The sequence below is a fragment of the Brachyistius frenatus genome, unplaced genomic scaffold, assembly GCF_029030835.1.
Source record: "Brachyistius frenatus isolate BFR_SWC_R1_liver_20210118 unplaced genomic scaffold, ASM2903083v1 Contig_68, whole genome shotgun sequence".
Classification (NCBI taxonomy): domain Eukaryota; kingdom Metazoa; phylum Chordata; class Actinopteri; family Embiotocidae; genus Brachyistius; species Brachyistius frenatus.
The window spans coordinates 1,276,252-1,292,573 of record NW_027210667.1 but is presented as its reverse complement, the minus strand read 5'-3'; the positions used below and the strand labels follow the sequence as shown (position 1 = coordinate 1,292,573).

Sequence of the window (16,322 nt, the reverse complement as noted above, 5' to 3'; positions counted from 1 at the left end):
AAACAGATGGGGGAAATTATCATTCTTATCTATCTGTAAATCAGCCAAAAGCAAACAGTAATATCCTCTTACACTCACATTTGCTTCTTTCTGGAGGAGTTTGTACTAAGCTCCTCCGCCTGCTGCTTCTGGGCCTTGGTATGCCTGCCATCTCTGGCAGTCTGCTTTGCCAGCCTGTCTACATCCCCCTGGCCCCGACTTGACATAGTTGTCATAGCAGTGATCTGCAGCAGGAAGGCTTGTCTTGTTTCCATTTGATTTAATACATCTCTTATTATGACTGTATAAAAGCTGCCTTTAGCATTCATACTGAAGAAATGTAATTTTTTTGAAACCACTAAAATGATGAAGGCAAGAGGTTCAAATACCCATTTTGGGATAATTTAAAGTATATATTCTTTGTATGAGTCGACTCTTTTTCTTGAGGAAACTTCGATCCTTCAATGTGTGCAGCAAGATGTTGGAGATGTTCTACCAGTCTGTTGTGGCCAGTGCATTGTACTTCTAGTAGTCTGCTGGGGGAGCAGCATTGGAGCCGGCGACACCAACAGACTTAACAAACTGGTTAAGAAGGCCGGCTCCATCGTCGGCTGCAAACTGGACAGCCTGGAAAAGGTGGTGGAGAGGAGGACGCTGAGGAAACTGTTATCCATATTGGATAATCCTGACCACCCTCTCCACCACCTGCTGCAGGGACAGTGGAGCACTTTCTCCAACAGACTCCTCCAGCTCCGCTGTCACAAGGACAGATACAGGAGATCATTCCTGCCCACTGCAATAAGACTGTACAATAACTCACCTCTGGCAAAATCATCACACAACAATAACACCGTTGGTTGTTTGTTTTCTTGTTTGTTTAAATCTTTGCACAATTATTTAGTTAGTTTTAATTTAATGTAATTGTTCTATTTTATTTTATTCTATTTTATTGTATATGCTGTGCATTTTTTTTATATTGAATATTTTTTACTGTTGTTTTATTGCTTTCCTGTACCTATAATGCTGCTGTAGCGAAAACATTTCCCCTTGTGGGATAATAAAGTAACTATCTATCTATCTAAATTCAATAGAATTTTTAATTGCCCCAAATCAAAAATTTACTTAAAATATTCTTATGATCTGCATGTGCGTTGTATTGGGGGGGAAAAGTGGGACCGACTATGCAGGGCTGGAAGGCCTCCTAACGCCTGGAGCAAAATTATTGAATTCATTAATCAGTGTCAGAAAGGATGTCAGAGCTAAAGACACCGACGGATGTGACTCTACACCCCCCTCCCCCCAGAGAAAAGAAAGGGTGAGAATATGTCACCCTTTCTTTTCAACAAAAGGTGGGTTTAGTCCACCTGAGTGGTGGAAATTAACTTGCTAGCTCAGCCAATAGTGAAATAGGCAACATCATTAAGTCATATGGTTCAGAGCTGTGTTCATATTTTGCTCCTCTTTTAGCCGACATTTGTTCAATGCAGGCAAACTTTTAGCAAGCTATTCATACTAAGTGAGGTTTCCCTGCCCCTATCTGGTGCCAGCCCAACAGGTGCAGCTCCAGGCTCACAGCCCGTGCCTGCTAATTTCCTCCCTATTGCTCAGTTTGCCGATTTTGACTTCTATCTCTTTTTGGAAGCAAAGTCTGTGTTTTTTTCTTGCAGTGCCAGCAAAAAAAGTCTGTTTTCTCTTTTCTTTGCATCAGGCCCTGGGGCAACCTGCACAGTTAGCTTGTGAGAACATCCAGCTGTGTTTGAGCTGAACTGTTCTCACTCACTGGCCTTGGACTGTTCAACTCTGCAGCGATAGACCTCTCTCTGTTGTCCACTTTTTTTGGTTTCTACTCCTTTCCTCTCATTCACATGCACCCCCCACACTTTTCTTTCCTTTCCCAGACAGAATAAACAAAACCACGGCACATTCTCTGCCAGTTGCCTAAAATAGCGCCTCCTCTAACTTTTGCATGCAGCCATTCAAACAATAGTGGAAATGTAAACAGATATTCCCGTCAAGGACATCAGCAATGTGTCTCAATCTGACCAAAAGATCAGGATACATTAAAACATTGCACACACATACCCTATCTCACTGATCAAACAGTGGACTTATTGCTATTGTGTAGCATGGATGAGCATGGATTTGTAAGTATTCTCAAATATACATGAACATATTTCTACCTTGGTCTGTCAGAATTTGTATTTCCATTTTAGCCTGCAAAATTCTTAAAATTCTCTGCATTGTGAATATAAAATGTAATAAAAACAATGTAATGATATATAAGCACAGAAGCTACAACAAGAAAGACAAGGCCTCCTTGATGGGGATCTCCATTTACTAAAATACATATCTTTTCAGAGAACTGAAGGCCACTTTTTACAATGAAAAACACGAGTAAACACGAGCTGAGAGAGAATGACGGCCACAGCCTGATTTCAAAGTATTTTATGAAGGAGAGAAGTCGCTCATTTTCTTCCCTTTGCCAAAAGGGCACACTGAGTCCAAATGTTGATATCTGGCCGTTCCTGGTGAGGAGACCGAATGAAGGAGTGAAGAAATGAATGAGCGAACATCCAACCCCCAAGTTATAATGTCAATAAGGCCAATTTCAAAATTATTTTAGGTTCAGTTGAGGAGCACCATAAACAAGATGTCAGCAGCCGAATGAACAAGCAGTCGCTCACGCGTGTCTGTTTCACGTTCATGTCAGATTACAGTTCTTGTTAGTAGATTCTGTGGAAAGTAAACTTTTTCCCCGTCGATGTGTCCTTTACCTGAACCAAACTTTACAGCCCTAGCAGTAACCACTCTTAAGCTAAACTCCAATCTTACCCTAAAGCTCAGTAGTTATCTCTTCTAACTGGTGAGTATTGGATTTGCTCACCTCCCACTTTCAATCTCTACAGTATGTCGTCTCTTCGGATCTATCTATATACATGTTGCTACTCTGAATCACAAGAGAATGCAGCAGTTCTTTGGCTTGAAGTTCCAAGATGGTTGTTTACTTTCACATTGTGATTTCATGATAAATGCGAACCACTTGTACACAGACATTATATTACGAGGATATCTAAGGATGAATCCAGGATTGGAGAATGAAGAATAAAACTTTTACAAATACAAAATGAATTATTTGAACAGTTGCCTATTCCCTGATTGTTTGAGTATTTTTTTTTTTGTTTTGTTGTTTTTTTGTCTTTTCAGACATTAGCAAAATGTGAATCAACTTTCAGGCTTTGCCCTAAGGTGCCATTAAGCATCAGTCAATGATTTATAGTGTGACTTTATAACACTAATTGATTTGATGTGTGGTACAGATGCCTAACAGGCAGTTATTCTGTATATAGTGTCAAATTCAAACTTGAGGAAACATGCTTTTTGGTTTCAGTTCAACATCCTATGGTCTCATGAAGATATCATCTTAATCCATGCTTCATCATATGCATCAGTAAATCACGGTTGCACCAGGACATTCCCAGTTCACTTGAAAGCATTCCTCAGCCCGGTGTTTTGATGCAACGGGCCACAACTGCAGTTTGTCTTGCTCTCACAGTTTGTGAGGTCAGGAAACCCAATGCACCTTGTTCTCTCAAGAGTGCCAACCGCTGCTGCTCCCTCCACTCCCCCTCACCCGCCCTCCATCTCCTTCCTCCTCCCCTTTTCCATCTCATGACAAGTACACGGTCTTCCTGTCCTGCTCTTACGCATATTCTGAATGGTTTAGTCACTGCTAGCTGATCAGTCCCCCAAGGAAACAGAGGAGGAGGAGGAGGAGGAGGAGGAGGAGGAGGAGGAGGAGGGGGTGGCAAGCTTGCCAGAATCGGCCTATGGGAACATAAGTGTGGCTCAGCTTGGGTATCTGCTCTTACAGGAATCAGCCCCACTGTTTTGCCATGATCTCAGTGACACTGCTTGGGCAACACAGACAACTCTTTTCCACTCAGCAGGTAAGTCTTGTGTAAGTCTGTTTTCCTATGAAGTCAGCTCAGTGATGACTTACATCTGCTTACAAATGACAACTCTCAATTTCTGTCCTTGCTAATCCTCCTTGACTGAGTTTGTACTTTATGATATAGGTTGTTTGTACATGAGGAGACATGTTCAGGACTTTTCCTAGAAGACTGGATGTTTTTTTGTTTTTTTCCCTTTTCTAAATAAGTTGTGGTCTTGCCTTGCCTGTCAACACACCCAGTTAATTTTCTCTCTGTGACTTCTTTCCTTCATTCAAATCCGCCCCTACATTCATCTGAGTATAATGAGACCTTCTTTGCACAGTGTTTTTTTTTTTTTTTTTAAAGGGGGGTTTCTTGGAAGGAGCCCTAATCGCCTGTACACTTTCACATATTCACTATGTGCAGACAGGTTTCAATGGACACGCTGTACAGCATGTCCATTAGTCATCATGTAATGTTGTTTTATAGATCTGCATACACATACTGTTTACAGATTTACTAAAAGTATCTTCAGCATTAGATTGCCTTCTTGTCTGAGGTTGTTTATCTGCTTGACTTATAAAGCAAAAGAGTTGTGTTTGTGTGCATGTGTGTGTGTGTGTGTGTGTGTGTGTGTCCAGTGTCTCAAAGCCAAGTTAAAGGGTGCTGCCAAGTGCAGCTTTCTCAAAGGATCAGCAGAGACCCATTTGTGCAAAATAATATTTCTATTGCAGTGAAACACATTTAAATTACTACAATTAACTAATTTAACGAATTATTTTCCAGAAAAAAAATCTCTCAGCTTCTCTAAATACAATAGTTTTGCTGCTAAAACATCAGGCTGATTGGAGGTTATGTGTATTTTGGAAGTTTCCCAGTTCACTTGCACTCTTATCACGTCCTCTGAACAGGTCCTTTAAGTGAAGTGTTTGTGGTTAAACAAGATTATAAGCTTCTGTAGAGGCACAGTAATGCAATTGTTTGTTTTTCCATGTGTAGTTCGGATGTCACAGACCTGTCCAAGGTGTGTTTCAAAGAAGAGCTTAATGAAGGGGTGAGTGGGAAGTTAACCAGTCAACCAGGGCCATCTTCTGTCCTGATGAATGGTGTAGTGCGTAGTAAATCACCTACTGGAGAAACGCAATGAGATTCCTCCGTGCAGTGATGTCACCACTATCATGTGTGCAACAGATCCAGACTTGAACAGCTCAGCCTGAGCCAGATGTTGAGTTTAGTTTCCCTGCAAACTCTTGGCTGGATGGCACGTACTCAGAGCTGTTCACAGCGAGAAGCTTTACATTATTTGTGTATACTGAGATTTTGATAACCACAGGACACAGAGACATTCGGAAACACTCCAAGAAGTATGTATTATCTTGTTTTACCTGTACTGTGGCCTGGAAGAAGTACTCTTCTTCTCTCTGCTTTTCGCATGTCTTCCATACCATTCACGCATTTCATTTCTGTTTATTTCAGGGTGGTTGTGTGGTTTGACTGAGCATCTTGCGTAGAAAAATATGGCCATCCGATATATCAAGCTCAAGTACCTGTGGATCTATGTTTTGAATTATGAGAAACTATAAAGGAAAACAAAAATGGAGATTCCACCTGTAGTGAATTTGGAGGAACATCAGTCTCGGACAGTTTTAGGATTCCACAAACTGTCCTTTTCAACACAAGAATCATCTTTAGAAAGTGCTTCTAGCTCAGCTAACGACTCACTGGACCACAGAGGGGATGATTGTCTCCCTGAAGCTCAATGCTCGCTGTTGGCGCCAGATAAGGATGTACCAAAGCTTAAAAAGAGATTTGAATTTGTGGAGACTGCGTTTTTTAAGGAGCCTGAACAAGTGTCAGTCAGTTCAAGAGAAGCATCTCCGGGCACAGCTCAGCTTCGTGAAGCCCAAATTATGTCCATAACACCTGCGTTAAATCAGGACTGCTGTGGTAACTTTTCAATTCCTGCTCCTGCCGCAGAGGTCCAGTCCAACCGGGTGGCTCAGAGTCATCCCGGTCAGATACTGGAATTAAACTGTGAATGTGTCAAATCTGAGTTCAAGAAGTTGGAGCCAATCACAAATGGCTCCAACCTCAATCTGGACTCCACTCCTACCATCATGGTTCCTGCGACTGTTCCGGATTCAGGCCGGAGAGTATTGGATCTACCGCACATCGTGAAGCACAAACAGAGCTACATTACCTTCTCGGACTGCACCTGTCCCTCCACAGCCAACTGCTACGCTTTCAATAAGAGCTCTGACGACGGAGAATCGTCACAGGAGGGGGAGAAAGAGGAGGATGATGGTCACCACGATGGCGACGACGATGACGACGATGATGTGTTCCCAGAGCTGCCTCACAATACAGATTTCCTTGTCAGTCACAGACGAAGGAACACAGGAAGAGACAAACAGAAGAGGAAAAGTTCTGCGAGTGCACGCCCAGAACTCGATCACACACCCAGCAGCTGCTGTTACGAGGCCGTCGAGGAAACCAGCAGTAAGGAGGTATGCTGCTATTGACTTGATATCATCCACAGTTACTCAGTGTTGCCCTTTGAAATTATACTCTTAATCAGTTCATTAACTCATGGCTAAAAATTGCATCTATTTAGCTATAGTTTATTTTATCAGTTTATTTGACAATAACAGTGCTTATCAAACAGAAAAAAAGTGTTAGCCTAAAGGTCTAGTTTGTATTTGTTGCTTCTTGCCAGATATTATAAATGACTATAAAAAAGGTCTATAAAATTCATATACATTAAATAAATATTCACAAAACAACACATCCATCAATTAATGGCCTCACAGATAGATAATGGCCTTAGAAATATTTATATTATATTTATATATTATATATTTATTTATATATTTATATGTACTTATTCCAGTTGAAATGCTATTTCACACATAACACATTATGTATTTTTTGTGTTTTCACAAAAAAGTAGGTGAGATGTTTCACATGTAAAATATCCATAAGAGAAATGTCAGACAAGCCTGTGTGCTCAAAATGAACGTGACTTCACCATGTGAACCGGAGTTAGTTCATAAATTCCTTTTTTAATTTTTTTTTTTTAATCGGGAAATAAAGTATTTTAGAGCATTGAAAGAGAGGAGAAAGAGTAGTGACAGTAATTGGTCAACGGTTGAGTATCCGGATTTGAACTGAGGTGATATTATTTCACTTCAGTTCTGTTTTTGGATTGTAGGAGGAAAAGTCACACCTGTCCATATTTGCGCGCTCGCTATCGTTGCACAGTGAGATAACGCGTTGTAGGAGTACACAGACTACCCATTTGTCCTGGTGAAACACGGATCCAGAAGGAATGCAAACAGCTTCTGCTTTCTTTCCACTCCCTCAGCAGGCACCAGTGTTTTGACACAGCGGGATCGTATTAGCTCTGAACTTACATTACTGAACCTTCTTCCTCATCTTCCTCCCTTTTCTTCGCAGCACATCGGAGTCTCCTTTTCACGCAATCTCACCCGTGACTTTCTAACCCCTGACTTTTATTGCCCTTTTAAAGGCTCATGTGAACATTGATGAATACTTATGTGCGCGTTCTGTTACAGCAGGAGGGGACGTATCCAGTTGCACATAACTGTCATGCTTTTCCAAACAGTCTGCAGATAATAGTGACTGGTGCACATTAGCTTCTCTTGTCTGTTAGTCGGGTAATGCCAGCTTTATGTGCAGAATGACACTCTGCTCTGAAAGGGTTGTTTTGGAGAAGATGGGAAGAATGCAGGGAATCCAGAGAGCCTGTTGTAAATATTATCAAAGGACGGCAGTAAATGCTTCCAGTCCAGTCACACCACAAACTCTGTCAGGAGGCTGATGTGAGGCACCATTGATTTGATCTGAAAATGTGTTTTAGGAAAAGCTGTTTTTAGGTATAACTAGCACTATCAGTAAGAAATGCTTGAGAGATATATATATTCAGATAATATTTCATGATCAAATCTCAGAACAACATGATAGTAAATGAGTATTGTCTTTTATCATCCATGTCTGAAAAGTCTGATCAAAATATAACTTTACTACAAAGTATGCCGGTCTGATTGAATAGTTATTGAAATATGTGATTGCAGAATGCTCCAGGTAAGGATTCGGTTTAATTTTTATTCCAGAAATATACAGTTTTTGTCTGTAAATTTTGTTTAAATAGTGAAGTGGCAGATAATTAGTGAAATAGCACATGGATGCAGTTGATAACATTAACCATATGAGGGCACTATCTGCATAAACATTCCACTAGAGTTCTTCTCATGACTCCCTCCTCATTTGAGTTTATTAACTTAACTGTGACTAAATGCCCCAAAAAGCACACAATACTTCACCTCATCTTCCTCCCTCCTCTGCAGATATGGCCGCGTTCTCATGGTGTTTTTTTCATCGCAGGATATTAAGAATGTCATTTATTATTCCTCCTAGTAGCCAGGTAGCCGTTGCCCTTTCGCATGACCGCCTGCTACATTTGGATACCTCCATGGTGATCTCTGGCACTCTCTGTGGGTGGCGCAGACCAGGCACCCAGCCCAGAGCTCACACACTTAACTCCTCATTTCCATGTCAAAGCCGCTGTGTTGGGGTTCACAATGTGGCCAATTTGCGCTGATAAAGTTATAGTGGACTCACATTTTGCTGTCCCCAGAAGATAACATTAATGCAATTATCTAAAGGATTGACTCATACCAGCTCAGTTGCCATGGTGTGGGGGGGCTTCACACAATTGCCAGGGCCCGATCAAGGGGAAAGGCACGAAGGGATGAATCAAGGGTAGTGTCTCACTTGAGCGTCAAGCCTCCTCAGGAATTTGTCTCATTCTAAGTAGAACTGGCCACATTCCTGAGCAACACCTTGTGGGGATGTCACTGAAAAGAGACAGTGTGAGTGTGTTCCAGATTTGGCTCAAACATGTGCCGGAGAGGGGCATCTGTTTATTGCATTTGTGTTTGTCTGACACCAGGGGTTAATTAGCAGTCCAGCTTGCAAGACCTTCAGCTTCCTTTTCTTATAGATTGTTTTTTACAGTTTGTTTTTTTTACCCCCCCCCCTCCTCCCACAAATATCTTTAAGAATGGATGTTTTTCAGCTTTTTGCCCTTCATCTGAATAGTTTAAAGTCACACACAAACACACACCCAGCACTACTACTGAAGTTAGAAGTCAATTTCTTGCCTAAAGACATTTCAGTCGCATTAGTGTTTTCCATCACCAGGGCTGCATCAATGAATAGATATCCTCTTTATATTGACTTCTTAACTGTCTGGTTTACACTCAGCTTCCTCTTACTTTGGTGTTACATGAATTTCATCAAATGTTTTGGCTGCATAATTGATCTCAGGATGTTAAAGAGGAACAACAGTCTCTTGTTAATATGTAAAATTATCAACCATACCACTATGCTTTTGTCAAAGTTAAATTTCCCAACTTGTGATTTGATATCCCAAACTTTCAAATACTCATTCCTCATTTTCAAATGACAGAGGCCATGAAAGAAAAAATTAATCAATATTTTTTTCAAATGTCAAAACAAGATCATACACTTTACAATTTGAACACACAGGGCCCTCATATGTTGACGTAAACATAAATCTATGTTCATTCCAAAAAGGCCTGAAAAGCTTAATTCAAAGATCCAGGCGGATGGACATTTGGAATATATCAAATTGATTTAATTCTCAACCTCATCCAAATGCATGAATGTTCACAGTTTATATAATCATATTTCTTACATGACTGATAGGAAAGTGTCTTCTTTTAAATCTGGAGAATATATTGGAAAGACACAAACTGAAACTGCAAGAGTATATGGGAGGGTTTTCTAGGAATATGTGCGTATTTCTTCAAAATAGTAGCTTACATAAAGAGGAACATTCAAGCAAGGATTCATCTCCATCATTCTTGTCTCACTAATTGCAGGGGTAGCTGCAGGGTTAGCCATGACAAGATGAAGCTTGTGATGTCTGGTTTCTGTTTTCTGGAGTGGATGTTTAAGTATGAGATTCCTTTTATTTGTGAGAGAGACACAGAGGATTGAGCTGTCAAAACATCCATGTGTCAAACATTTTATATTCTCTGGTCAGATTTGAAAGACAGACATAGCAGAGGAGGGAAGCTTTATTTTTTCCTCTTGGTGACCCTCGGTGATCCCTCAGGCCTCAGAGGTCAGCAGGGGATTGGCCGGATTTAGGTCATTCCTTGGAGATCGAGTGGAAGGAGACACTTTCTCCCTGTGCTGAGTCAGTCAGCTGACCCTGGGTGGTCAACTGACTGAATGGTGTCTGGTCTCTTAATTCCTCTCAATTTAGGAAGAATGCAACATAATATAAGTTTGTCGGGGCATTTATTTTTGCAATACAATTTAGATGTGCTGAATGATTTGCAGCTTGTGGGAAACAAGCTCGTATCATTCAACAGGTTCATAATCACCACTGTGAAAATGCATATTACTGACATACGTCTACGACAAAATATTAGGTAATTACGGGATGTATGTAACTAAAGATTGTTTGGATTTCTTCAACTGAATTGTATTTCTTTCACTGGGAGTAAACAGTCTACGGTCTGCAATGTGACTCTTAAAAGAGGTCACAAGGGTGGTTTGTCCTCATTTGGACTTTTCAGCCAGATTTTTCTTTTCTTTTTTTGGTACATTTTCCGTCAAACCACAGTCAATGAAAATGGTAAAACAAGCGTCATATTTGTTTCAAAACTTAAAAAAAAGTTGATCAAAGCCCTTCGGGCAGGAACCATGCCCAGTCCAAGACATGTTTGGGAGTTTCCCATCAGAACATTGAGTGAGAAAGTGACTTCAGTGAAACAATTGTGCATCCAGAGGCTTTTGATGTTAAAGAAAGATGACTGAATTCAAATATGACTGACAACAGGCTCTGCTGCAGCTTTTAGTTTTCAACCGACAACGTGTGGCAGCGCTTGATATTGATCATGTCTTTGAACCTAACTGTATTTGTAGGTCATTTCAAACTTTCATTTCAAGCTGCAGTCAATCAACATTAATGTACCACTGACAAGAGAAACACAGACATTACTATCTTTTGTGTGTGTGTGTGAGAATACATTCTTTTATTTCTGTCAGTTGTTTTCAACAAAAAAAATACCAGTTTGAGCAGCATCGAAAGCCTCGATGGAGCCGGTATGATACAGCGTCATTCAAATGTAATCATGGACACTGCTTGGATACACTATCAGAGTAACCTTGGTGAATTCAAAGGAAATTTCACTGAAAATTACAGCTCTACTCAAATTTCTCTGTGCTCCTGGCTGGAATACAGTCTGAACAGACATCTTGCAGTAATGAGATTCCTTGAGGACCTGTAAACTTTGCATCGATCCGTGAGAGAAATCCTCCCAAAAATCCACTCCTCCACACAGATTGCACACAGCAGTGCTGTTGAGGAGTGTGTTGCATTTGTTCCTTGATTACAGGCAAGAAACAAAACGTCTGATATTTCAGCCAGATTACAGAAAAACAATGACAAATTATGTTTTTATGACTGAGGTGTATCCACCTAATTTATGAGGCTGGACCTCCAGATCCTCAGACACAGCTCCTGTCTGGGTGAGGATTGTCTATTTATATACACCGTGTGTCTGGGGAGTAGTGAAAGCCCGCTCAGGGTAGTCAATCATGCTCTACATGGCACACATGTCTGGAACCCTCCTCCTTTGTTCTTTCACTCTGAGACACTGTTAAGGAGATCACATTTCCATGTGTGGCAGCGATGCAGTCCACTGATGTAGCATCTGCAATTTACAAGATACTTTTTGGGGTTTGTCTGGAACTGTTTTTGAGTTCAGGCCAGTGTGGTAAAGTGACAGAGGCTCTCACCTTATGTTGAAACTTGAATAAGTAGCAAGGGCGATGGCAATTACTGGACTTGACCTATAACCCTGACTTCAATGACTTTTACTGTAGGTTTGGAAATCTGATTAAGAATTTATTTTTGATTTATATTTAATTATTACATCAAGCAGCAGCTCACTTTGACATTACCCTTAAATGAATGTCCCCTGTGTCTACCTTGTGTAGCCTATGTAAAATTGTGCATTTGCAGATTTTGCACAATCTGTATATGTAGTTGCTAAGACCAAATAAGGGAGCCATTTTTAATTTTATAATTGCTGTTGCTGCTTGCAACACTTAGGATGAAAACATGCATTTAGAGTTTTGATAGAACAGAAAAAACGGTGGTAAAATAATTAAAGAACAAAAGAAGAAGATCAAACAATAATTAATGATTGTCGTTAAAATATACTAATTTAGAAATGACAGCCAAAATTTTTTTAATAATATGACGAAAAGAGTATTAATTTCCCAATATATAACTATGCTACTGTATATGGTAGGATGGGTAGCTTGTCTTTTCTTATCTGAGTGCTTCCTTGATTCTCCATAGGAGTCTCCACAGGTCAAGTCTCCCTGGTCAGAGTCAATGAGCCAGCTGATGAGGAAACTGGACCAGCTTAATCTGGACATCGAGGAGGCTCTGAGTGCCAGCTCGTCCCCCTCCGACACACCCTGCACCCCCCGCAAGACACAGGTGAGCGTGTGTTCGCACAGTCTGACATCACAACTATTGTCGCAAAATTATTTAATTGCAAGGGGTTGGTCCCATATTTGGATATACAGAGAATTAACAGAATGTACAGTGTGTTAAAAACCTCCACGTGCTCTGCAGCACTTCCACCTTCAGTACGTTATGGTATGTGCACTGTTGGTCTGTTGGTCATGTACACATTCCTGTGAAGGGCATGCTGCATACTTGGTCATGCTTTTTAACCTTCCCTAAATCAATTTAGTCTGCGGAGAGATAAACCCAGGTCATTATTCAGACCTGTAAGTAACAAGTGTTCCAAATTATATGTCCTGTTTTGTTTTTAAAAGTGTTGAACATGAAATTCAGATTGAAACAAGCTCTTTCAAATTAAGCAACAGAAACCAATAAACCCAGTATGTGAAAGGAGAAATGGTTTATTGATCTCTTGTCAATTGTGTAGCTTGTGAGATATGGGCATACAATGTAAATACCTCTATCCTTATTTCTGTTTTCTGGAGGTCTGGTCCCTCCCTCCAGCCGTGCTACTGGTTCCTACAGCTACACCCTAGTGTCCAACCGGTTAAATGCAACGTCTATCAAAAGATAAAAGATACAGTATTCAATGGTAAAACGTCACATGTCCAGCAACAGGAAGTTAACATGTATTCAAATATTAAGCAGCCAATACATTTAAAAGTACAAACATGCAAATATAATAAAGCACATCAATAAAAAATACATTTAAAACACCATATATAATATCAAGCAACATAAAATGGCAAATCATTGAACTAGAAAAAGAAGAAAACGGTTCCAACTAATAGTTCCACTGCATGGCATATAGTCTTTGACACTATCAGCCTTGTCGGGCCATTTTGAAGTATCTCTTTGCCATTTAGTCTGTTTTATGATGTAGGTCTGTCGCTGTTAGATGTGATACTGAGATCTACAGTCAGAAGGCTGCAGCAGGAACATACATCTATTGTGGTTTTGACGTTGCATTTTGGGCCACGCAACTCCAAAAAAGGCCCTTCTCCTGGTGGCGTGCTTCATGAAATATCCCAGTAGAGTTAGCATTCAGGAACAACAGTTCTCTTTTGGGCCCCCTATGTATGTACTGCACAGAGGGGCTGTTGTATTGGAAGGGAGTTTGTATGATTTGGTCCATTAGGAATGGTTGAGAGAGGCTTGCATGCCTTCCAGGCATCTGCATAACCATTCCAGGCATTCACTGTTACTTGCTTTAACTAATGACATGCGACTGGGCAAGACAAGACATCTTTACTGGGGTATTTGACAAGGTCATAATCTCTGTCCTATCAAAAGACGATCCACACATACAGGCTCCTTTGTGTGCCTCTGTCAGACTGAATCCAGAGTGAAGATTTCACTTCCCCGGACACTGACCTCAGCCTCTTGTTTTCTTTTCCCCTGGCCACCGTTGAGCCCATCCTGTCCTTGGCTGTTCGGCCAGACAGAGACCGACCCAGTCTTGATTGTTGTTGTGATGTTGTTGCAGTGGGGTGCTGTTTCCAAGTCCACACTGAACCAAACCCTGAACGACCAAGTTCTCCAAAGACCGGACAGAGAGGAATGTCAGAGCCGAGACACATCTTCTGCTCCTCGCAGCTCCTCAGTGGGAACAAGAGCAAGAACCAAGAAGACGGTAAGTTTCTCTAAGAGTCCCAGCTTCCTGCGACCACCCGGCAGTTTCAGTTAGAGCTGTTATACATGCAAACCTGTTAGGAGCTGTTATTCAAACCTTCTTGTTTAAGGCTGTAAGCTGCTAAATTCATTCCAGTCTGCAAGGTTTTCTTTTTTTCAGCTCAGATCTGGCTTTGGCTTTTTTGGGTGACTGCCATGACCTGTTTCCACAAAGCAGTATGCAAAGTATTTCTTCATGTTAATTCAAAGTTCTTGTCTGTCTGGAGCTGAGAAATATCAACTTTCTGTCCGCCTAAATGAGCTCTTATCTTGCACATATCTAGAACATTCAAACTTGGATTATTTTATCCAAAAATAATCAGATGGAAATTTAATCGTGCTTTTTAGGTTATGTTTTAGCCATACTGAAAAGATGTTGTACAATGCATCATCAGTAAGATCCAAAGTTGTTTTACACGATGGACTGAAGGTAAAAAATACAAAGTGATTGGTACAAATTTATTAATTTATCATCCAAAATATATTTTATAAACTTTTCTTTCATTTCTTTAATGAATACAATTTCAAAAATACCTTTTACAATCCCATATTTGAGCCCATGCCTTGATCACAGTGTTTAAAAATAAAGGTAAAAAGAAAACATTGCAATAGCACACTCTTTTTTTTTCTTCTTTTTTTTTTTTTTTAAAGAAAAGTCCATCAGTAGGCATGTGATCTTTTTAAATTCACCTCTGTGCACCTGCTCTTCTCTCTATATATCTGTAAATATTTGGTGTTTGCGCTGGGAATAAGGTCAGTTTAGGCAATGAGAGAGAAGCAGGACTCACTTCTGCTGGACAAAGTATATAAATGTCACTATTCAGCTGCCCTAAAAGAAACAGACAACTGAGAGATTTGCAGAATGCTGGGCGGGTTTATATCCAAAGCCTTTCAGCTTGTTCTTTGTGCTTTCTTGATGGCTCTTATGCAACGTCTTGGTAAACAACCCACAATGAGGAAAAGAATAGTCAAATACTGTTAATACACTTTCCAGTATTATTGAGTCATTTCTTGTTATGATATAAGTCTAGGATCTTGACATGTTTCATTTTGTTTAGCTTCAACAAGAAACCACAGCAGGGCGTGACATTTTTAGACTGCTGAGATTTGAACATTATTTTATCCATTGGCGCAACGGGGTACTTCAAATGAAAGAGTGGTTCACAGAGGAGATGCCACCTGTCTCCTCTGTGGAACCCATAACTACCTCTTAAAAATGACAGCAGCAGTGTTTAAAATCTGGCTTCAGGACAGCTGGGAATGTTCACATATGTTACAGACAAGAGTATTTTGGCTGCAGTGTAACCTTGAGTATAATGAGATCACGTGTTTTTCAGAGGTGATGTGCTTTAGGGTCTTCGATAGTTTGAGTTGCAATTTTGTTTCCAGTTATTTTTTTCAAAACATAAAACAATACATTTTGCATATAAACCACAAAGCTGGATATTCTTATTAGCATTAGATTAGGAGGAGATTTGAAGGACCAAGTGATGCCTTGAACCTGACCATTTCCTGCAAGGAAAGCCGAGCAGGTTGAAAATCAGTATAGGAAATCTTCGGAGCTTCAAGTTCAAAAGAATGGCTTAACATTTTGGAAAATATGCTCATTCACTTCTGTGATGATTATTATATGAGAAGGTTGATATCACTTGCAAGTCTGTTTGGTACATTTGGAGGACCAGCCAGCAGTCAGTTAGCTCAGCTTAGTTTAGCGTAAAGGCTAGGTATACAGTTAGCCGTAGTTCCCCATCCAAGGTTATCAAAAAACCTCCACCAGCTAACCAAAAAAAAAGGAAAAAAAAGGTCTTTCCTTCCTTGTTTTCAATGCGATCCTGCAAAGTTTATGGAAACAGATAAAATGACATGTCAGCAGCATTTCACATGTGGAAATATTTTTCCTCTTTGCTCCCCCCCGTTCTGTTTTACGTAACATAACTGTGGATTCCATATAAAATGTCTGACAGCAGGGAGCGAGAATCTGATGCAGTCTGAATCCGAGCCTAAACATACTAGCTGAATGTATTAGATTGTACACGCTGCTCGAACAGGTAGTTACGCCTTGACTGAAAAGGTGTTTCATGGAAGTATCTGGTAAAGGTTGCGGACTCCCCGTCTGTCTGTCTGATCTCTAAAAACTGGAA

The 16,322-nt window shown here is 40.4% G+C and overlaps 1 protein-coding gene across 1 annotated transcript in view; it reads left to right on the top strand.

The window, feature by feature from the left end:
• Positions 1-5,915: 5,915 nt before the first annotated feature.
• Positions 5,916-16,322, top strand: part of stard13b (StAR related lipid transfer domain containing 13b) — a 56,306-nt gene continuing 45,899 nt past the window's right edge. The window contains exons 1-3 of the mRNA XM_069707415.1: positions 5,916-6,418; positions 12,337-12,480; positions 13,997-14,143. Coding sequence (XP_069563516.1) covers positions 6,029-6,418; positions 12,337-12,480; positions 13,997-14,143 — 681 coding nt within the window. The 5' untranslated portion in view covers positions 5,916-6,028. The remainder of the gene's footprint in view (positions 6,419-12,336; positions 12,481-13,996; positions 14,144-16,322) is intronic.